The 24809-nt window shown below is 41.5% G+C and overlaps 1 protein-coding gene across 1 annotated transcript; it reads left to right on the forward strand.

The window, feature by feature from the left end:
* The first annotated feature begins 4247 nt into the window (after positions 1 to 4247).
* pde6d (phosphodiesterase 6D, cGMP-specific, rod, delta) lies at positions 4248 to 24722 on the forward strand. Its single transcript, XM_037769047.1, has 5 exons — positions 4248 to 4550; positions 15074 to 15162; positions 15989 to 16114; positions 18736 to 18841; positions 22494 to 24722. The coding sequence occupies exons 1-5, from the start codon at positions 4501 to 4503 to the stop codon at positions 22573 to 22575; spliced, it is 453 nt and encodes a 150-aa protein (XP_037624975.1). The 5' UTR covers positions 4248 to 4500; the 3' UTR covers positions 22576 to 24722.
* The last annotated feature ends 87 nt before the right edge of the window (positions 24723 to 24809 follow it).

Here is a 24809-nt window from a genome sequence, read left to right on the forward strand (position 1 = left end):
CGTGCCAAGAAATGCAGCAGTGCGTCAATATAGGCATTGAAGACGAGGTATGGCGTCAGAATCAACGCACAGTCCATGACTCTGAGCTGAAGCAGCCACCTCCCAACACGACCCTGATCCATAACGGAGCTTCCCTTTTCACTAATTTGTAGGGCGTCGCCGTCCAGGGTTAGGGTTAGGGGTTAGGTTATTGAAAGATATCTCGATGACTCCCCCCACCTTGTCCGTCGACTGGGCAGTTGAACTGGGGAGCCAAAGTCAAGGCACTGGCCGACGCACGTCGTCCGCAACTCTCCATACCTGTATTACCCACACTGCATTGTTTTAGTGCAGGGGTCTCTGACCTTTTTTCCTCTGAGAGCCAATTTGACAAAAAGAAAGCGGCCTAGAGCTACTCATCGCACCAAGTTGTACATCGCCAATAGCAGACATAATGTCTGTCTTACTTTTATGGTTCTTTACAATCCCGCCATAGGCAAAGGGCTTTTTGTGTTTTTGTTAGGATGTGCGCCGCTTTAAACGAAGTCTCTGTTGCTTCGTTGGCCTTCTTCGTCAGTTTGATAAACAGAGACTGTTACCGTTATTTTCAGCTCCTTTACTTCTCTGTTTATAGATTGCTAACAGCCGGAAAGTCCCATGAAAAGTTGCCGTGGACTTTGGTGAAGTGATGCTCGGCGTTACATCTTTTACCGACTGACACGCTCGTAACGTAAATGAGACATTTGTCATTCACATTCGTGAAAATAGTGTATTTTTTGCCTTTTATTGGCCTGGCAATTTTCTGCGGTCATTGTCAAATCTGGTGCTTGCTAGTCTGCTAATATCGCCTAATGTTACGGCATCACTGCAGCGTAACTCGTTTAATTGACAGCCGATTGGCAAATAATCATTTTGTGGCAGAAGGGGGCGGATCGAAATTTAAACAGGTTTACAAAGTGACTTTGCGTTATCACATTTATGTACATATTCTTTGAACCTTTGGCGAGCCACTCAGAAACGGGTAGCGGGCTTCTGGTAGCTCGCGAGCTACTTGTTGGAGACCGCTGTTTTAGTGTCTTATTGTACAGTTGTACAGATTTTTAACTTCTGACTTTTGACTTCAAGGTTCTCTTTCCCAGGTTAAGGTCAGGGTTAAGGTAGGATCAGATTTGGTAAGATGGATAGATAGATTGATTGATTGACTTTATTGATCCCCAAAAGGGGAAATTACGGTGTTAGAGCAGCAATTTACATTAAAAAAAACGTGCATCACTCGAACAAAAAGACCCAAGTTAGACATTATGTGTATAAGAAAGCCAACTCGCTGGAATTTTCAAACAACTCTCATATGCTAGAGATGTTTTTTATGGACCAAAAAGGTCGAAAGCACTTTATATCTAAGTTTTATTCAGAAATATTAAGTTTGAACTTGGTGTACATTGCTCAAATGTGTGATGGATAATGATGTGTGGGATAAGATCTTGCAGTTGCCTTCCAGAATTTCAATCTGTAATAGATATAAACAGTTACAATTTAATATCCTACATAATATTTATATATCACTGTACATTTATAGTAAGTATAAGGCTGAAATATCACCATATTGTTTAAAATGTAAAACTCATAGGTAGGTACTAGGCTGCATTGCTTGTGGGAATGCAACAAAATTCAGTTTTTCTGGAAGGCAATCTGCGCTGACATTAGTGCGGCAACAGGTCAACAGGCGTCAGGGAACCCACTTCTGTGTCCCTGACTCTGAAACAATATGAGGAAGTGGTTCAATCGCTTCTAACGCTGGCGAGGAAGGCCATTATGGTGAAGTGGGTCAGGGACGACCCTCCTTCTATTTCCATCTGGAAATCTCTGATATCCGAGGTTGTGACTGGAAAAAATAAGACATTGTATCGATGGAAGGACTCGTCTTTTCCTGCAGAAATGGAAGAACCCACTGGAGTCTCTGGGAGTTCAATATAATCTGGATTTAAATGGATAATAACTGTGGACAAATGTTTGAATCTGGGACATTAGGCATGAATCAGATCCACATACACAATTATTGACTTCTTTCATCATTTAATTTCACCATACTTTCTTCTATATAAGTGCACTGCCTCAATTTTATTTATGCTTTATCTTTTTTTTTAAATGTATTTATTATTTTTCTTTCTTCTTTCTCTTATGGACCAGTCTTGTAACGTTATTGTATCATTGTATTGTGGTTTGTATGTTTGTTTGTGTTTAAAATAAAAAGTAAAAAAACAAAAACAAAGTTAAGTATGAAAAACACTGTATTTACAAATCTCTATATAAATGTACATACCAACTACTTTAAACTAGATAATAAAAAATAAAATAGAGTCAGTAGCGCAATGGGTCCCCCTACAGGGCTAAAGGATAACTGCAGCTCTGTGTTTTATCCCGAGGAGTCTATGAGGAGAAGTTCAGTAGAACATTTTTAGATTATTTTTTGACTCATTTTGGGGTCGTAGTTCTCTGGATTTGAGTCTGATTTTAGAATTTTCTTTCAGTATTTGAATTGCATCTGAACTAAAGGACACATCATCAGTAGTGGACCACAGGATCATACTCTTCCTATATATACTGTATATATACCAGCGTACCAGCTGCTACCTCCAGAGCTCAAGGGGGACTTGGGCCTTGGTTTCAGACGTCGAGGGGCATGACAAAGTGCCTGTATTTGACAACCAGAACGGGCTGCACACCCTGCCTGCTGTTATGGGCTGGGTGTTACACCCCCATGTGAGGCCCAAAGGCTGTTTGCTGACACCCAGAAATGTCCAGAACAAATAAGCAGAAGAGAAAATCCAGGCAGAGGGCTGCAGGGTCTCTGCAGAAACAGACACTCCTAGGGGGTCATAAGTGATGATTGAGAGGGATTATTTTTGTATCAGCCTATTCATTGTTTGTAGAAAATTCCTGCATATTATATACTTTAAAATAATTACGTACACAGTCTTGTACCTTTGCCTTTTTTTCTATTTTGCTTTGTTGCTCTGAATCAAATGTTTTATGGTCACGATTCATCTCGTAGTTGGTTGGCTTGGTTCCATGCTTAAAGGTCCCATATCGTGCTCGTTTTCAGGTTCATACTTGTTTTTTTGTGTTTCTACTAGAACATGTTTACATGCTGTAATGTTCAAAAAAAACTTTTTATTTTCCTCATACTGTCGGCCTGAATATACCTGTATTCACCCTCTGTCTGAAACGCTCCGTTTTAGCGCATTTTGACGAAATTGCGACAAAACTGCGACAGCATTGTGTTGCTAGGCAACAGGTTGGTCCATGTGTACTTCCTGTCAGTTGATGACATTCACATAAGCTGCAACCAGGAATAAACTGGGACACATTTAGAATGTTTACGTTTAAATCTGTGTAAAGGGTCTAAATATTGTATATTTGTGACATCACAAACGGACAGAAATCCTGACAGCTTGTTTCAAATGCAGAGTTTCTGAATACGGGCTGTGTGTATTTCCCTGTGGATTGAGTGTTTCAATACTTTCACAGTATTTATATAGGATTTAAGCTTGCTTTATAATAAAAAAAAACATGAAAATCTTTTTTTATAATATGGGACCTTTTTTTCCTTTCTGGAACGTCAATGGAGTGAATGGATGGGAATTTCACTTCTGGAACTGGACTGAACACTGATATATGGAGAGATTGAATAGCATCTGCAACATCTGCTCATTGGATCAAGGTAGGCATATGTTCTATATGCATAAACAAACAAAACTCAATGACTGCTATTTGATAAATGTTACTAAATAAAATACTATAACATTATAATATTATTGTAGTTAATACATATATTTCAGAATACTGTGCTCATTGAGACAAAAAGCAAAATTTAATCAGTGAAATGTAATTTTTAACATGTTGTTCCTGATCGTGTTGCAACTGTCCCCATGGTTGGGATCAGTTGCAACATGACTTCTTCCATTCAAATAAATATTGTGATGTCATATATAATCATCTTTAAATTGTATGAGTAATTGGCAGCTGGATGTAAGTTTAACATATAAAAACAATAGTTGGTCTAGTCCAAATAGTCTCTAAGTAACTGAGAGAAATGCAAGAAGGTGTTTGAAGGTGTTGCACCTCCAGCCTCCTCTACGTTCTAAACGAGAGATAAGTGGTACGTAACGCAGGAGCCCTGTGTGCGCATGTGTGTGCGGCGTTGCCCCTGGTGACGCGTCTCTATCCAGCGTAGTCCCGCCCACGCTTCTCATCCTCGGCCTGTGATTGGCTGTCAGGAGCTAACCCCTCTGCCGCTAACTGGCTGGGACAGCTGTCTGTCAGTTAGCTGGATATATTTAGCTGATTGCATTATCGGATCAGATTTAACCTGCAGCCCAACAATATAGAGTTAAGAACACACAGTTGATGCTGCTTTCATGCGAGCATTAGCCGGGAGACTAGTTAGCTGACTAGTGAAGCTAACATCAACAGCAGATCCTGGATTGTCTGTGAAGCAGCGAACAACAGACGACTAAAGACATGTCTTCAGACGAAGACAGGGCCAAGGACATACTGAAGGGCTTCAAACTGTATCCTTTCTGCTGGTGTTAGTTAGACCCGGAGTAACGTGCTCTCTGTGTGTCCGGTTTGTTACCAGATATCGTTACCTAGCGATAGCATGATGCTAGTAGCATGTATTACAGTAACAGTGAGGTTAGCTAGCTGAGGCTAACCTGTCAGCTCCACCTCTCACTGGAGGACCTGGAGCTACACAGCCGATGTCTTCATGTTGTGGGACTAAATGGAAATGCTCTCTTAGTTAGGAACCAGCTAGATAGTTGGCCTGCCATATAAAATGAGTTTTTTGGGGCTAATTAGCCGGCTAACTGCTAACTGCTAAGTGGTGAATACCCTAACAACGTACCGTTACATCCTGTAGCAACGGAGACATGCGATGGAGACAATGCTCACATTGACAGAGGTGATATAAATACCCATTGTCAAACTTATAGTTACTATTTAGTTCTATAGCTGACATGTTTCTAGCGTATTATAGTATAACGGTACAGCTTGTTTGCTGTGTGACAGCTCCGTGAACGTTACATACTGTATGGGGAGATGTCAGACCCAGGTGTTGTGGTTGTTGTGGTATGGTAGTGATGCCAAACTTCATTACAAATCAGCCAAGTTTTAATGTTTCACTGCTTAACAGCCATATTTAGTGTATGTTATGTGTGTTATCCCATTCCCCACAGAAGTCACGTAGACTGTCTGATACTTCGGCTCATTTTCCAAGTGTTTTTGGGGATCTTGAATGTTTTTGTTTGTGTCACAGTGACAGTGACAAGACTTGTGCTCTTCCTCACTGTCACAGTTGCTGTTTAGTGATGCAGTGAGTTTTCAGATCAGTCTACAGCCATATGAAAATAGTCTCTTGTTTTATGAGGACTTTCAAAACAAGAGAAATTACTTTGGAAACAAACAAGTGAGTTAATGTCAGCCCATTGGCACACCTGTATATTCTCCCACACACACACACACACACACACACACACACACACACATACATACACATACAAACACAATAGTAGTAGACACTTTTTAATTATTTTTTTGGTATTTGCCTTGTAAAGATGTCAACAGAAAGCACAGGAATCAAACCTGCAAGTTGCGTTCACGTATCCAGAACACTGTGGTACTTTTTTTACTATGCTGTTAGGTGGTATGCTGATATTCTCCCACTTTACTGCTCTTTATTAATGTTATAGCACTCATTTGACTTGTCTGGTTGTGTTTGACTTACAGTACGTTGCGTAGGGTAAGATCATCTACCGAATACCTACAGTACGTATGCACTCACGCGTTGTTGAACATGAATCTTTTCTCTGTTTCGTTAGTAATTATTAGGATGCACGTAGAGAAATGTGATGTTGCAAATTGGTAGATTTGCATTTTAAATTGCGTTCACGGTCAGATAAGAGTGATGTGACAAAACATGTCGGCTACTCCTCACAGTGTTAGTTAAGGGCTTTCCAAACACTAGCTGCCACCCTCAATAGCAGCCACTCAAGCTCTGGCTGTAAATCAGTTGAATACCAAAAAAAAAAATGGAAAAACACAACATAAAATTCCAAAGAAAAAAGTGGAGACTGAAGCTACTTATTTGGCCGAGCATCAGAATGGGGAAGAAAGGGGATTTAAGTGACTTTGAACGTGGCATGGTTGTTGGTGCCAGACGGGCTGGTTTGAGTATTTCAAAAACTGCTGATCTACTGGGATTTTCACGCACAACCATCTCTAGGGTTTACAGAGAATGGTCCGAAAAAGAGAAAATATCCAGTGAGCGGCAGTTGTGTGGACAAAAATGCCTTGTTGTGATGTCAAAGGTCAGAGGAGAATGGGCAGAGTGGTTCGAGATGATAGAAAGGCAACAGTAACTCAAATAACCACTCGTTACAACCAAGGTATGCAGAATACCATCTCTGAACGCACAACACGTCCAACCTTAAAGCAGATGGGCTACAGCAGCAGAAGACCACCCGGTACTAGCACCGGCCTTTTTATTAGGTACACCTTGTACCTAATAAAGTGGCCGGTGAGTGTATAGTCCATGTCCAAAATGTATGAACCATATATGCCGACAAACATGAACACCTGCAGTAAGGTAGTATAAACAGAACCACGTCCGCGTCCTTTTCGGACCTGAGCAGAACAGGAAGACAGGAGGATGATACATGTATGATAGTATTAAACCTTTATTCATTTACATCAGGTAATTTTTCAGTCTACCTAAGACAGATAGACACATAAGCTTTCCTTGCTGGAAATATAATCCCACGGCAAAAAGTAGTTCTAAGAGTTTGAGGTATCATTGGCTAAGTTGCAATGTTTGCACATTTTCATGTCCCTACTGCTACTCCAAGTCCCAAGTTTGTTGAGTTTATTGTGTTTTTTTTTTCTTTTTTTTTTTTTTTACTAAAGCAAACTGTATCTAGGATGTGAGGGTGTGTGGGTGGGTGGAGCCAACATGACAAATTGGATCTCTCCACATTACTGGCCGGACTGTGTCTTCATGCGACTGACCATGTAGGACCGAATTAGCCTCAGTAATACCTTCTAGAATAAGCAGCAGAGCACTGCAGCATGCTACACTTTACTTACCCACTGGTGCTCTCCTTCCAGTCAGTTAACACGTGACCATACAACTTTAGTTAGTTTAGTTATTTCAATATGTATAAAACACATCCCCCTTTTATTATATTATACCTATCCCAGTCTATACCAAAGCTCAAGGCATGAGTTAATGTGTGTGTCTTGGTAAGGTCAGGCGTCTTGCTGCACTGTGGTAATGCCTAAATCCGTGATTTAGTGGGACAGGGATTTACTACCTCCTGTCCATGCTGCCTTATAGAGCTCAACAGTGAGGTTCCGGAAGTGAAAATCCCATCGAGGAAGCCAACGCAGAGACTAAACGGCACGTTGTTTTCTTATTTTCTTCACTAGACTGTAAAGGCAACATTGCTACCATCATGTGTGTTATCCAAAATATTTATGAATAGAAATATAAAACTAGAAGATAACAGACCGTCTAGCGGTGAAATTCTCTCACTTGGTTGGTTAGTGTTTTTTAAGAACAGCATATAGACTAAGATGCTCACACAAGCAGTAGCAGTGGTTGTAATCAGTTATTGGTAGTCTCACATATTCATACCCATAGTCTGACTGAATTTATTGTCATTCTGAGATAGTTAAAAAAAAAAAGTTTCCTCTGTAGTTTGCCATAGACTGTATATAAGTCGCCATCTTGGTTTTTTGCAACCAGAAGTGACACGAGAGGGTGGAGCTTAGCATGACCGAACTCTGAATAAGACATTTTTTAGGCGACCAAAATGTAACAATTAACTTTGATGAACTGAAAACACACTGTGAAAGGGTTAAAGCTGTAAGACGAAAACATGGACAACTCCCAGACCGGACAGCGCCGTGGTAGCGACCTGTCAATCACAAGGTAGCCCCGCCCTAAAGCATATCATGCTTTATGGTCTATCTGACTCTAAATGGGACCATCATTTACTAAATGAACATCATGCTGTACTGAAGAAGACTTGAAACTAGCGTTTGAGACCATAAACTCATGTTTACAATGTTTACTGAGGTAATAAATCAAGAGAGAAGTAGGCTCATTTTCTCATAGACTTCTATACAATCAGACTTCTTTTTGCAACCAGAGGAGTCGCCCCCTACTGGCTGTTAGAAAGAATGCAAATAGGCTGGACATGAATGTCCATAGTTAATCGCAATTAATCACAAATGAATCACACATTTCTTTTATCTGTTCAAAATGTACCGTAAAGGGAAATTTGTCAATTATTTAATCCTCTTATCAACATGGCAGTGGACAAATATGTTGCTTTATGCAAATGTATGTAGATATTTATTATTGGAAATAAATTAACAACACAAAACAATGACAAACATTGTCCAGGAACCCTCACAGGTACTGCATTTGGCATTGAAAATATGCTCAAATCATAACATGGCAAAGTGCAGCCCAACAGGCAACAACAGCTGTCAGTGTGTCAGTGTGCTGACTTGACTATGACTTGCCCCAAACTGCATGTGATTATCATAAAGTGGGCATGTCTGTAAAGGGGAGACTCGTGGGTACCCATAGAACCCATTTACATTCACATATCTTGCAAGCTGCGTTAATGCGTAAAAAAGAAATTAGTGGCGTTAAAAATAATTTGCGTTAACGCGTTATTATTGCGTTTACTATGACAGCCCTAAATGCGAGTTTAAGGCACTTCCACATTGGCTTCACTTTTCAGACCCGGAGTTGTTCACTGGAGAAAATACATTTCCCCTTGAAACGTTGAATGATTTCATATCCTTGTATAATGAATACTGTGATCATTAGTCATTTTTTTTCCCATTTGATAGACTGAACAATTGAAAAATAGTCAATAGACAAATTGATAAGAAAACTTTGATTTAAAAAAAACAAAACAGTTTGTTAATTCACTGTTGTTGCAGCCCAACGTGAGGTACAGTAGTACTGACCACAGCCCTGTAAAGGTGGACACTGTGTGTGTTGGTGTCTGTCTGTAGTGTGGCACGGTTGGGCTCAGTTTGCTCTGTAGTTTACACGCCTCCTTTTGATCTGTGTAGCTCCATATTACAAATATTACTACAATATTAGAATGGTGAAGCTTTTGGAAAGCACAAGCATTGCCTTATAATGAATGAATGAATGGATGGCAAGAATATATCCCTGTGTGCTCATAGTGTTGCCGAGTTGTTGCCGTATGAATTGACTGGAGTGAAATGGTGCATCTGTTCAGTAGCGGTACGTCGTAGAGGTCGGGGTTAGGAAGCCGCTTGTACTTTGAACAATTAAAGCGTCTTTAAAAATAAATGCAGACTAAACAGTGACAGCAGCTTTTCACTGGGGGCTCATTAGCTTGTGTGTGTTCTGACTGATTTGTGCATGCACCCTGGTGGTTTACACACACACGCACACGCGCCGCGTGCAGCATTCCCTGAGGACGCAGTGGTTCAACCTTATACGATGTTGTTGGAGCTTAAATCAATTGCTGTACAAGAGTGTCTTTAGTTTAGTTTGTGAGGAAGTGATTTGAGAGAGAATGAAGGGAACACATCATCTGATGTGAACAGTAAAATGTGGCTGATGGTTGCCCACTTCTTCCGTTGGCGTCACCGTCAGGCCGCTGTCATTATGACAACCTGCTGAAAACAATGCACACGTTCTCTTTTGTTTACAGGGACACGTTTAGAAATGAGATGTGGTGAAAGAGCGAGAAAGGCATCGCAGTGTGGTCTGGATTATTTTGGAAGGTATGGAGGATGATGAGTTTGATGTAGGAGATTTAGTTAGACTTGAGAGGATTAGAGAAACCATTCAACTCAGCACACTTTACTAGAAAGCCAGAGGAAGAGGTGGGGGATGGTGGAGGCAGCACGGCTCTAATAGACCTTTGGACGGCGGATAGGGCCGGGTATCATTTAAAAAATGACAATGCCAGTACCCTTAAAGTGATAACAATGCCAATAGAGTGCTTCATTCGATACCCATCATGTGAATGTGCTGTGTGTGTGTGTGTGTGTGTCCCACTGGCTTAAAGTTATTTTTATAAAACGGTCGCTATATCGTGACAGTAGTACATGAAACAGGTAACCTGAAAACAATCATGTGCCTCTGTGTCCTCCGTTGCTCCTAACGGCATCTGCAAGATTTTCACAGACCGGAGGAAAACAAGCAGTAAGAGCTGAGCCCAATGATGCCAAAAATATACTGCCTACTGCCACGTTACGTGTTGGCTCTATCAGCACTTGTTGCCGTTGTTAGCGCTGTAAGCACCGTTAGCTGCAATTCCGGCCGTATGGGTTGCAGCTGCTGCCGACTGAGCCGATCACACGTCGCAATAAATCGAAGAACGCTTGTGGTGATTGGTCGCGAGCAAAACGGTCATCTTTTCCTAGATCTGGGCACAAAAAGGACCGATTGCAGTTATTGTTTGGCTGGAGAAATTTCGATACTACATGGCACTGGGTTGTTTCGGTTGATATCTTAAAGGTATTATTGAGTAGCGATACCCAGCCCTAAAGGCGGTTACAGCTGATATCCATCACGGAAGAGTATCACCCATCAGCCGGTTCCCCCTCACACTGTCAGCTCTGTTAGCACTGTTGTCGTTATTTTAACTGTTAGCACTGTTAGCACCAGCCGTCGCCATGTTGAGAGCCGTACGGAGGCAATAGAAATGCTCCCAATCTTGCATTTAGCACCTTTATGTAAAGTAAATCAAATATAAAATATTTAAAAAGCACAAAATTATGTTTAAACTTCCTTTTTTTGATGGTTTATTCTTAAGCCCATATATGATCAGTCCACCCTGGCTGTTTCAGATTATTAGTATTATTATTATTATTATTATTATTATAATTTATGCCTGTCCCACTCTGAAGGCTATCTGCAGACATTTTAAGAAGACATTTCTAAGACCTGAAAAAATTAAAGGTCCTAATTGTTTGAGATAATCCAAACATGCATAAAAGACATTTTTAGAGACATGTATTGACGTAAGACGGCATTTTCTTTCTGTCGACATTGATGCAGATGGAAAGTCTTGCAGAGAGTAAGACAAATAAATCAAAGTAAAATAAACAAATCTAATTATTGTATATTATATGACATGCAGGTGAAGATGCTGGCCATCATTACAGTGGAACAAATCTTTCTTACACATACATATCCTGTGTCTTCGTCCTGACCAACTAGATTTTATGACAAGCTGTCAAGTAAGTGAGTTTGGGAAGAGTCCCTGAATGCAACAGAGAACCCTTCAAGTAACTGTGTGTGAGCTTTAGGAGCTGTCTGTTTGGAGGCAGTTAGGATGGAGGGCTTCACAGATGGTGTGGAGTCAAGTGTGTGTGTGGCACTAAGTAGTATCTGAGTGTGACAGAGTGGAGAATCTTCTAGAACAGAGGGCTGTGGGACGGCGGTTCTTTACTGGTGTCCATCAGTCTGATTTCAAAAGATAAAACTGAAACAAACCAGCAACACACTGACCAGCCTAGAGTCCCAGGCTGAACACAGCCTGATCATTAGCACAGCGCTGCACAGTGCACAGTGCACAGGCCCTGACATCGTCTCCATGACCAGGCCCAAAGCCAATGTTTGAATGTCTAAATGCATATAGCATATTAGTGAGGAGAAACCCTGACAACCATATTAAGAGGGAAAAATGAAAATGAATGGACTTGGCATCACACAGGATAAAGTCTCTTTCCCACTCCTGCAGCAGCATCTCTGCTCGGTATAAAGTACATTACACGCCTCAGGGGAAATCACAAGTGACTTAAATGCTCCTTAAATTCTGTATAATTTGGTCGTTTCACAGTCAAGGCGGTGTGTGTGTGCATTGATAGATCAGTAGCAGTCATCTGATCATAGAAATGGAATAGGAGTAGAACAGACATTCCCGTTCAAATCATAAACTGTATAGATGGATGACGCGTCCCCTCTTCCTCACACTGTACAGATGTGAAACCAAAATATCCCGGATACGGGGAGCTGCCATCTTGTGCTTTTTGACGTCATTTGGAGCCAGAGTCTGTGATCCGGTGGTGGAGCCGCGGCATCGAGGTCCCGTCCACACACACACCCACCCATATGTATATACGCTCTATAGTTCAGATCAACATAGCAGAATGGTCCGAGCGGTGGCCATTTTTAAGGTGTACGGTTGCCATTGCGACCGACCGACTTATGGCAAGTCGCAGACTCACTGAGGTGAGGTTTTGCAGTAACAGCTAAAACGAGCAGTGGAGTAGTAACGTTAGGAAGCATAGAGAGCCAGAGGAAGGGAGTACAATGTAGGCTAACCGCTTAATGCTTCATCCACACACTCGTGTCACAGCGTAAGAAAGCACATCGCTATCGCCAGATGAGTGACTACTTTGTTCGGCTCATTTTCCGTAAGCAGTGTAGTATTAAAGCATGGTGGAATTAACAAGCTAGCTAGCTAGCTAACTAATGGACGGCTGGCTAGTTAGTTTGCTTGCTAATTCCACCATGCTTTAATACTACACTGGTTACAGAAAATGAGCTGAACAGCAGGCTGGTGGCCGGCGGGTCTAACGGTCCCTCCGCCTCACTCTCTGCCGCTCCGGAGAAGGACAAGCTACCTAGCAAACTAGCCAGCCGTCCGTCTCTAGAGCTGCGTCCGCCGTCTTCCCCGGAGAGCTGAGACCACACGTCATGGCTCACTGACATGTGTTGTCACCATAACAACTAACAACAATCACCATTTTCTGATCTACTGGTCAAATGACCAGTTCAATGTCCTGTTCTATTTCTATGCATTTGATGCATGCTTATGCATCGGTGCCACCGCAGACTGTTGAAGTGATTGTAGAGACGCAGCATGAGAAGCGGTAAAGTACAGTGGAACCACTGACCGGGTCCTTCCCGGCTCTGTGATTGACGGCTGTATTGTGTTTATAGTGAATGTGGAGGTCAGGAACAGCTGACCAGCTGACAGACTGATGGGACAGCTAGCAGCCAGCAATGTCCACACAAAGCCCTCTCTCTCTCTCTCTCTCTCTCTCTCTCTCTCTCTCTCTCTCTCTCTCGCTCTCTCTCTCTCTCTCTCTCACCTCCACACAGTTGCCTTTTGTCATTATGTTGTCATTTTTGGTAGTTCTTATCACGCTGATTCATGCTCAAGTGCTCATTTTTTCTGGTAAGTTTGGTTCTAATTAGTTATTTGATGCTATAAAAAAGGGGTTTGAGACGTCATGATTGAAGTAGTAGCTGTGTGTTCATCTCATTGTCATCATCAGAAATGTAGTTATGGAGGTATTATGGTTAGTTGTTGTGTCTTACTACTTACTTACGCGGATCCAAATGACATTAAGGGTTCAATTGATAACATTCAGCCACTAGATGTCGCTTTCTCCCTCCCCTGTTTCATTGCATTTACTTCTCAACAAGTCGTTGCCAGGCATTTACCGTCAATCTCAGCCATTTATTCTTTATTTTCCACACTATCTGACGACACAGAGACACCACGTGATACCAACGTTGTTATATTATTGGCTGACACGCCTTGTTAGAAATGGAAACCGAACGATATATTCCACAGGAACAACATCATTCATTTTGGACCCGCCAACATTTTTTAAATGACTAATTCACGATCATAATAATGCTTTTTAAGAAAAGACATACTTTTATCCGGCATCTTTCTAAAAGCTCTGTGGATGTATTATTATTTTATTTAATTTTTTTAAATATTTGTCTACATGAAAATGTTATCAATAAGACCTTTTAAAAGCGCTAGCTTAGCAGCTCCCGTATCTGGGATATTTTGGCTTTACGTTTGTACAGTTGGTGGAAGTGGAGATGCGTCGTCCATCTATACAGTCTATGGCGTAAACACGATATACATTTTTGAAGTGATACACCAACACCTCATATCACCCACGTTAAAAAGTAACTGTCCCTCTGAACTTAATGACTGGTTGCGGCACCTTTAGCAACCAAAGGCGTCTGATAACTGGAGATCAGTTACACACATCGCTGTGGAGGAAGTTTGTTCCACTCTTTTTTTCCAGAATTGCTTTAACTCAGTTACATCGGAGTGCTCATTTAAGGTCAGGCCACAGCATCTTTGGCAGGCAGTTGTGCCGTTGTTATTACGGGCAGCATGTTGTGACTGAACTTGATCTCTATCCTTTCCCGGTTAACCTGAGCAGAGGTGTGTACGTCTTCCATCTGAACCACTGATCTGATTTAATACTCCACTTCCCAGTTCCCAAGTCCCATGCTTCCCTCAGACAGCGCTAGCCTATCTTCACTACACATTCTGTTTTGTTTGAAGGTCCATATCTGAATAGAATCATTTTTATAGGAGAAATAAAAGCAACTTTCCAGATTGGAATCTTTTCAAAGATTGTTCAGACTGCGATAAAAGGTTTTAAAGTATATAGTATATAAGTCTAATGCAGTGAGGGCCAAAGAGCAAATGTACTACGGAGTATTAGGGCCACATTGAGGGAAAGAAATCAGAGATTTCCAGAATAAAGTCATAACTTAACGAGAAAAATAACACGTAATATTACGAGAATTAAGTCATAACTTTTTGAGAAAAAAATAAAATAACACGTAAAATTACTACTTTATAATATTATGACTTTATTCTCATAATACTACGACTTTTTTTCTCTTAAACTTATGACTTTATCCTCATAATTTTACGACTTTTTTCTTGTAAACCCTTGACTTTATCGTAATATTACAACTTTTTTTCTCGTAAACCTATGAATTTATTCTCATAATATTATGACTTTATTCTCGAAATCTCAGATGTATTTATTTTTCCTCAATGTGGCCTTAATAATCCGTCGTACCGTCGTACCATAGACCTACAACAATGATAAATAAAAATTAAAATGTAAACAAAAAACAGTTATTCATTTCCATTTTAAAAGCCACTGGAGAGGAGCTAAAGAGCCGCAGGTTTCTGACCCCTGCTTTAGTCTGTTCTTCAGTTTGGTTGTTGCCTCTTTAACTTTTTCCTGACAGAAACTGGATGAATCTTCGAGATGCAGAGACGGGCAAAGTGCTGTGGCAGGGAACCGAGGACCTCTCTGTACCAGGAGTAGAACATGAAGGTACTTTAGACGGTATATGTATCATAACACAACATGGGCTTTTTTGGGGCTATTTTTTGTAGGGCTGGTTGTCTTGATTGGTGGCGTTCTCCAGTGCCTTTGGCCGGCCTGTGGGTGATAAGCGAGCTACGATTTCTCTTTGAATCATCTCCTTTAATCATCACCAAATGTACACCCATCTAAAACAACCAACAAATAATATTGTGATGATTGTAATTTCAGTATACTGTACACTACAGCTTTATAAGCAACAGGATTTAGTACGAAGCAAAATAACCCCAAAATGTACAATAATTAACATTACACTTTAAATCTTTGTTTACACATGCAACAAGCCATCAGACAGGTTTCATGTTTTAGAGTCTTCGTCAGGTGTTATTATTACCCAAACCCTATTCGTTTGAACTTAAACCGGATTTGTAAGATTTAAAGGACAGAAAGACGGACAGGATTCACAGAGGACAATATGATGGACCGAGGATATATTGAGGTCCTTCATACAGTTTTACATGCATGTTGACTTTTTGAGTGCATGCACATCCTTTTGGTGTAGATAAACTGGATATGACTGTTGAACATTAGACTCTTTATGTGCATCAAACGTTGATGTGGGGAAGGAGAATACCAGTTTAGTATCATTAGTGAAATTGTGCAAATGATTTGACATGATAACAGAATGTATTATGGGAGGTTACCAGTGCCACACACTTGTCTTACTCTTATATAACAGAAGCCTACAAAGCCTTTAGGGGTCAAAGGTCACCTACAAAACCTCTGCTACCCATACAGTAGCTCTCGGTTAATTCCAGCTTTGCTGTCTCCGCAGCTCGCGTCCCGAAGAAGATCCTGAAGTGTAAAGCAGTGTCCAGGGAACTGAACTTTTCCTCCTCGGAGAAACTGGAGAAGTTCAGGCTGGAGCAGAAAGTTTTCTTCAAAGGACAGTGTCTAGAAGGTAATCTGAACTGCTTAAAGGGACGAGAACCTGAAGGCCAGTCAGTCACAGGAACCCCGTGGATCCCGATGGTTTCACACTATTCCGCTGATCTCGTCCGTCTCCACCTGGGGCTGTGGCCGATTAGTCTTTGTTGCTTATTAGGAAGGTTCCTCACTGAGTGAAATGACCCGGAAGTACCTCAGTAGCAGCCATGATGAGAGCTGTTTGAATTCTCTAAATGCTGAGGAAAGGTGCTCCAATGCTTCCTTTATTATCTCCTTTAGCATAGGATACACTGGACCATCCTTTAGCAAAGGAAAAGAGAGAATGCCATCCCACAATTCCTTGCGGCCGCAACTTTTAAAGCGACGCACCATTCGGCCGTTCATGATAACAAACGATATGCTTATCTTGCATATTATCTTCATACAGTCATATACTAACGGGATTCATGTTGATAAATATGAGTGGACAGTGGCAAGCATTTTGTTTCACTTTGTATTTAATTATTTATTATTTCAAACATGTAACAAATACCTATACTGTGTGTATATATATATAATTTATGTATATATACTATAATAGCCCTAAACATATAGCAACCTGTCAATAAAGAAATATTACAAGTTCAAAAAGGAGCAGAAAGAAGTACAGCCTACTCATATGGTCCTACCCCTTCTCTATAACTCAAACAATTAAATCTATAGTTATCTTGTATTCCTTTTGTCATTTCAATTCCAACCTATATAAAAGACGTAATTTTTTTAACTTTTAAACCGCAACCTTTGTAGCTTAGGAAGGTTCCTAACTGAGTGAAATGACCCGGACGTATCTGAGTGGCAGCCATGATGAGAGCTGGCCTGCAGTCGAATAGTAAAAAAAAAAAGAAAAAGAAAGGGTTGTGGTCGACGTCTTTTCCTAACCACTTCTCCTTGACCTCGATGGTAAACGTCATGAGGTCAAGGAAAGATGAGAAGGAGTATTCAGAAGGACTTAGGAAAAGACAACCGTGGCGTTGGGAGAACCCGACTGCTCTTTCACTAGACTCCGTCATTATGATGCGACGGCGGTGGATGTTAGTGACGTGTGTCACTTTAAATGTTGCTGCCGCAAGGAACTGTGGGACAGCGTTATCTCCTTTCCTTTCATAAAGGACGGTCCAGTATTTCCTATGCTAAAGGAGAAAAGTACGAGCGGGGGAGGCATCTGATTGGTTCTTTCCAAGCGGACTGCGAGGCAATGATCGGTAGACGTTTTTACAGGATTACAGCAGCTACAGATGACAGCTCTTTTCTGGTCCTTTTTTTTTTAGAGTGGGGGTGTAAAGACCATTTCAACCAATATAACAAATAGTGTAGCCTGGAGAACATTGTCAACCCTGCCTTTAATTAACCTGCATGTCTTTGAACTGTGGGAGGAACCCGGAGAACCCAGAGAAAACCCACGCTAACACTGGGAGAACATGTAAACTCCACACAGAAGGACCCCAAGCCGGATTGGAACCTGTGACCCTCTTTGGGTCTTGAATCCAGCCAGTCAGATTTAAATCAAGATTAAAAAGATAAAGAGACTCGGCTGATGAGAAATTGATAAATAAGTCTTGTATGAGCCTTTGGGGCAGGAGATTGCAACCTGCGCCTCCGGAGCCACATGCGGCTCTTTAGCTTCTCTCCATTGGCTCCCTGTGGATTTATAAAAATAGAAATGAATAACTGTTTTTTGTTTACATTTTTATTTATCATTGTTGTGGGTCTATGGTACGACGATACAACGTAGTATTAGGGCCACATTGAGGGAAAAAAAAAAAAATCAGAGATTTCGAAAATAAAGTCGTAATATTATAAAGTAGTTATTTTAAGTCTTATTTTCTTTTTATCTCGTAAAGTTATGACTTTATTATCGTAATATTACGACTTTTTTTTCTCGTAAAGTTATAACTTTATTCTCGTAATATTACAACTTTTTATTCTCGTAATATTATGACTTTATTCTGGAAATCTCAGATTATTTCCATCTCAATGTGGCCCTAATACTCCGTAGTACATTTTCACTTTGGCCCTCACTGCATTAGACTTATATACTATATACTTAGACTATAAACTGTGTTACCTTCATCACAATGCTCAAATGTTTTGTGGCTCCAGACAGATTTATTTATTTTGTTTTTGCCTAAAATGGCTCTTTTGATAATAGAGTTTGCTGACCCCTGCTCTGGGGTCTGGAGATGTTTAAAGATTTACCAGCCCTGTAAGCAAACGGCAAGCTTGGCTCCCTAACATGTGTCATAAGCTACAGCAGTTGCTTTATAACATCCCTCACCGTTACAGCATCGTCTCCAATCCGTCCAACAGACAGCTCCGTTAGCTGTTGTCACTTCCCTGTTACTGTGTGTTAGCGGTGCTGTCCCCCGGGGGCCCTGCTGTACAGAGGTGAGGTTATACAGAGCCCCAGGGGACAACACACTATCCACTCCAACATAACATGTTTATGTTGCTGCTCTCCAAGTCAGTGACAATGGCTGTAGGCTATTATTATGGTCCACTAACATAGTGTATTAACAGGATTCCTAGAAATGATATTGTATGTTAGTGAAGGCAGCGCTGAACTCTCTGTGTGTGTCTGTGTCTCTCTCTGTCCAGAGTGGTTCTTTGAGTTCGGCTTTGTTATCCCCAACTCCACCAACACATGGCAGTCTCTGATAGAAGCAGCTCCAGAGTCCCAGATGATGCCGGCCAATGTTTTAACGTGAGTCTCCACTTTCATCATCTTTATCTTGACACATGTTGCGGTAGATCTCATTTCTCACATCTACTATTTGACCCTTTAGTAGAGCTACGAGGTATCAAACCAACACACAGTGATGCAAAACAAGTGTACATGTGACCTCATGGTCCGTGTTAACGTCATACACCAGTTTGCTGCGTTGTATTTAGATTTATAATGATCTGACATTTATTGTGTCAATATTTGGAGGATTTGGCTTACAAATGAGCAGGGGGACGTTTAAAGAACGATTATTACAATGTGGGTCTCATGTTCATAGTTTAGTCCATCATTTTTATAAGTTCTGATGAGATTGTAGACATCGAGTTAATAGCTGAGATCTGGGAACACGGCAACATCACCACAGAGAAGTCTGAAACCCCTCAGGTTAGAGAAGAGGAAACCGAACATCACAGCATACTGACCCACTTCCTGCTTCAGCTTTGACCTTTCTGTTCTTGCCGTAGTGCTGTGCACCCATTTACTGTGTTAATGTGCAACAGCTCATAAACTGAAAGTGGTTTCCTGTCCGATCGTCTGCCTACTCGAGTTCCTCCCGTCAGATTTTATTCAAAGGTGCAGTGTGTAGGATCTGGCGGCGTCTAGCGGTGAGGTTGCAGATAGTAACCAACCGAAGCCTCTCCCTTGTGCCGAGCGCGTCGGAGAACTACGGCGGCCGACGCGAAAATATGATTACGCAAATGTCCCTCTCTAGAGTCAGTGTTGGGTTTGTCCGTTCTGGGCTACTGTAGAAACATGGCAGTCGGCTCTGTGAAGAGGACCCGCTCCTTATGTGCCAAAAATGCATATATCGCTAAGAAGTGAAAGCCAATCGTTCGTTCCATTGCAACATCAGGGCCCAGCAGCAGAGCTACGCCTCCGCCATTTTGGACTGACAACGCCAGTTAAACGTCTGCCTACAAAGTGCCGTAACAAAGTAAAACTAAATGATTTCTGTTCTATTGTCATAATTTCAATGTCTCTACTGACATGGCCTGTGTTCCATTTTAAAAATGCATAAAATTATCACTATTTATGTACTTATTTATTTATTTATTAGACTTTTTTGCTTCCCAGAGGAGCGTAAAGTGAGCGATGGACATCAATGGAAGTTAGAAAAATCCAGCACACACATTTTGAGATCAATCTCAAACTTTTTCATGTCAAGGATCCAAAATGGAGTCCAATAGACCACAGACCATGGATGTAGAAGAGGGTCCAACAGACCACAGACCATGGATGTAGAAGAGGGTCCAACAGACATGGATGTAGAAGAGGGTCCAATAGACCACAGATCATTGATGTAGAAGAGGGTCCAACAGACCACAAACCATGGATGTAGAAGAGGGTCCAATAGACCACAGACCATTGATGTAGAAGAGGGTCCAACAGACCACAGACCATGGATGTAGAAGAGGGTCCAACAGACCACAGACCATGGATGTAGAAGAGGGTCCAATAGACCACAGACCATTGATGTAGAAGAGGGTCCAATAGACCACAGACCATGGATGTAGAAGAGGGTCCAATAGACCACAGACCATGGATGTAGAAGAGGGTCCAATAGACCACAGACCATTGATGTAGAAGAGGGTCCAGTAGACCACAGACCGTGGATGTAGGAGAGGGTCCAATAGACCACAGACCATGAATGTAGAAGAGGGTCCAATAGACCACAGACCATGAATGTAGAAGAGGGTCCAGTAGACAACAGACCATGGATGTAGAAGAGGGTCCAATAGACGACAGACCATGGATGTAGAAGAGGGTCCAGTAGACCACAAACTATGGATGTAGAAGAGGGTCCAATAGACCACAGACCATGGATGTAGAAGAGGGTCCAATAGACCACAGACCATGGATGTAGAAGAAGGTCCAATAGACCACAAACTATGGCTGTAGAAGAGGGTCCAATAGACCACAGACCATGGATGTAGAAGAGGTTGTGTCCTGGTCTTTTGCCCTCCGTGTTAGTAAATAGCCTACAACTCCATTAAATTATGTTGATGTCATGCTACTAGCACTACTAGCTACTGGCCGATAGCCGGTTGTTATTATAAGATAATAAAAGTGATGAATTACAGCCAATATATCCATTATTACAGACACGTACAGCTAGCAGGAAGCTGGCAGAACCAGATATGTCATATGAGCGTGCAGGGCGGTGCAGTCTCGTTGGTCTGATGAGCGTTCATTAAGACGAGGAAAATAACTCTGGATTCAGCTGTTAGTGAACTTTACAACTTTACAACTTTTAGGATATAATGATTTAAATGAAGGATATTAGCATTTCTACTGGGAAATTTATTTACCTAAAAAATAATGATCCTCTGATTTACAGACGTCTCTTTATACGACCTCTTTGCATCTATACTCTCTGCTATGTAGATATAAACCATGGATGTTTAAAGAGAACTGGATACAGCGTTGGAGGCTCCAGTTCATTCCTATGAGAGTTGCTCAGTGGAGCATGAAGCAAAAAAAAGCTCAACTTACCGAGTATAAAAGTTCCCGGATCTTCTGGCGATCTTCCGCATCCATTGGGCCCATAGAGCAGACGCTGTAGCGTTTCCTTTAACCCTGCCTCCTAGCCCTCGCTCCAGCCTCGGTCTGGGTCTCATTCACATGAACGGAGGAAGGGAAATAACTCTGGATTCAGCTATTAGTGCATTTTACAACTTTTAGGACCTAATGATTTAAATAAGGACTATTAGAGCGTTCATAATGGGGAGTTGATTTACCTAAAAAAAATTATATGCTGAGTTACAGACGTCTCTTTCCCAATGTAAGTCTATGGGGAAAAGTCCTTTTTGGGCCCAATGGCATCACGTGACGGACACGGACGTTGTAGTACCGCCGTTTGGCCACTACGCAAATTTTGCTTCAAATCCCGGCGCTCTTCCTGGAGGGCTTGATATAAACCGCTCATTCTAAAGTAACGAAAACACAACGATTCTTATTTTCAGGTGATTATACACTAAAGAAAACATATTAATATTATATTCCATCTCTGCCAATAGATCCCCCTAAATGCCACACACTGTCCCTTTAAGGTACATCACCAGACCTCTTTATTGTCTTGATGAGGAGCCTATAGTGCAGGGGTCAGCAACCTTTACTATCAAAGGAGCCATTTTAGGCAACAACAAAAAAAAAAAACTTGTCTGGAGCCACAAAACATTTGATCATTGTGATGAAGGTAACACAGTTTATAGTCTACGTATATAGTATATAAGTCTAATGCAGTGAGGGCCAAAGAGCAAATGTACTACAGAATATTAGGGCCACAATGAGGGGGGAAAAAATCAGAGATTTCCAGAATAAAGTCATATTACGAGAATAAAGTCATAATATTACAAGAATAAAGTTGAAACTTTATGAGAAAAAAGAAAATAACACGTAGAATTACTACTTTATAATATTATGACTTTATTCTCATAATATTCCGACTTTATTCTCGAAATCTCAGATTTATTAATTTGTTTCGACAGCATTAAGGCCCACGTTGTAATCAGCTGAAATGTTCCTTTAACTTGATTCTTGCAGTCACAACAGTGCACGTTCATGGATTCGTGCTGTTATATAGTGTGCACATGCCTCAGCTAATGTTGCTATGTGTGTCTTTGTCTTCCAGTGGTAATGTGATCATAGAGACCAAGTTCTACGACGACGACCTCCACGTCAGTACCTCCAGGGTACGGCTTTTCTACGTCTGACCTCTGACCCCCCCCAACCCCTCACCCCCCCCTGACTCTACCTTCCAAAATGCTGATGTCCTGCCAAGGTCTATAAATTACCAAGGTTAGCTACAATTCGCAGCAGTAAACGTCTCGTCGCTGACTTGGGATCAGCCCGTTTGGATGAAACCCAGCAGCAGGTCCCAGAGTCAGCGAAGTGAGCTTTGTGTTTGGTTGTTCTCTTGTTTTGTGTCGACCTGAAAGCGTCCTCTAGACCTTGGGAGGAGAGGAGAGGAGAGAGGAGGAGAGAGCGCTCTGCTTGTTTCCTCTGTTCCAAGATCATCTCTCCCTCTCTGCATCCCCCCCCCCCTCCCCTCCTCCAGACTGTTCCACTGTAAATACACTACCACTGATATCTCCAGTCATCCAGGGGAGCCTGAAATGACACGGTTTGTGCTTTTTTAAAAAAAGAAAAATTCTGCCCTCTCTCACTCCAAGGTTGCGTTTACTCAGGAACAGAACATCAGACTCGTAACCTGTCTGATGTGATCTTCTCCTTTCTGTTTTGGAAACACTGCTCTCTCCCCGTGTGTCGCCGGTGTCGAGGAAAGGAGCTCTCTCCTGAGCTGCGTTCAAGAGGTCCTCATCATGAAACACTAGATAACATTTCCTCCAGCTGTGTCCCACTCCAGAGGCTTCCTCCTGTGAAGTTGTCCTGACAGAGTATATATCATCGTGGGTAAATGAGGCTCCGAAGTCCAAGTGAAATGCAGCCTCTTTTGTATACATTTGAAGAAAATGACGGGTATATTGTTCGTAGTCCTCAATCATACTTGCCAACCCTCCCGATTTTCCCGGGAGACTCCTGTTTTTCATCGCCCACTCCCGGTTTCCTCCCGGGGTCACAATTCTCCTGTATTTCTCCCGATTTATGACAAATGTTCACACCTCTTTTTTTTTTCCTTTTCATTATCTCAACATGTTCCTGGCTCTGTACAGCGTATACTGTATATACTATACTATAAAAGCCCTACTGAGAGTAGAGCAACACCAAATGTCATTTTCCCGGTGGAAGAGATGCTTGTGACCAGGGAATGAAATCAGCACCTGCGACCTGCCAAATACAGGATAAATGTTGGCGGTGGCAGGTTACCTGCCACCATGGCAGACAGATTTTTCCTTATATTAAGAAATTAAAAAAGCAATTCTAAGCCTAAATTAAATATATGGTAACACTTCATTTTACAGGTCAGCAGATTTCATGGTAATAAGGTGATAATTGGCAAGTAACTTGTTTGAAATTTCTTTCGAATTACTGTCAAATTACCTCCAATATTGACCTATAAATTTATTGAAAAGGACTTTGTTATAAACATGATTTAATAATTATATTCCACTATTTCTCAATAGCTGGTAATTTATTTAATATGAAATCCTCCCTATTTTTGAGGTCTCAAGGTTGGCAAGTATGTCCTCAATATTCTAAAATCTTTTTGCACTGGTCAGTTCTGTCTATTATCAGAGAAATGGAAGTCATACAGATTAATTTCTGAAATGTCCACTTGGACAGCCTGAATGCATCGTTACCGCTGGTCTCTGTGAGGTCAAGTGTTGGATCTTGTGATGTAGCTTTTAGTCCTCTGAAGGACACACCCACGCAGGCAGCCTCTGAAGTGGGACACGGCTTCTACCGACCAAACCTTTCCTGTTTCCTGACCACATGACCCGGCATTAGAACAGCGGTTTCTCAGCGTGACGTGACGGAGGACCAAGCACCTGTTTTTTTATTCCCGTCCATCACGAGAGCCGCTGCTTTATCTGGATCGCTTCTCGCCTGTTTTTATTTGGAATGAAAAGCTGCACACTGTTTGTCACGATGACACGTGTTTGAGGGACGTTCATCAGCACACAGGAGGGGTTTTATTATCACATCCACTTACATGCTTGTACTTTAAAACGCTCAACTAAATCATCATCAGGTTGTGGACCGAGATCTGCGTCATTTATTCTCCGTAGTTCAGATGTTAACGGCTGCTTAACTCAGCTCTTCTGTACATTCTGGCTTCCTATACAGTTCACTGTGTTTGTTTTTTTTCTTAGCTGCTAACTGAGCTGTGTAAAATAGACTTGTGTTTTAATATGACAGGAGTTGTGGATTAAAGTCATCCAATGTTGTAATAACATGATGTGTGTGTGTGTGTGTGGTCTTTATTGTGTTGCTTTCAGAAAATGCATGTGTGAGTTGATCACGTTTGACCCCTTAAACAGAGACG

Source organism: Sebastes umbrosus, chromosome 5 (assembly GCF_015220745.1).
Source record: "Sebastes umbrosus isolate fSebUmb1 chromosome 5, fSebUmb1.pri, whole genome shotgun sequence".
Classification (NCBI taxonomy): Eukaryota; Metazoa; Chordata; class Actinopteri; order Perciformes; family Sebastidae; genus Sebastes; species Sebastes umbrosus.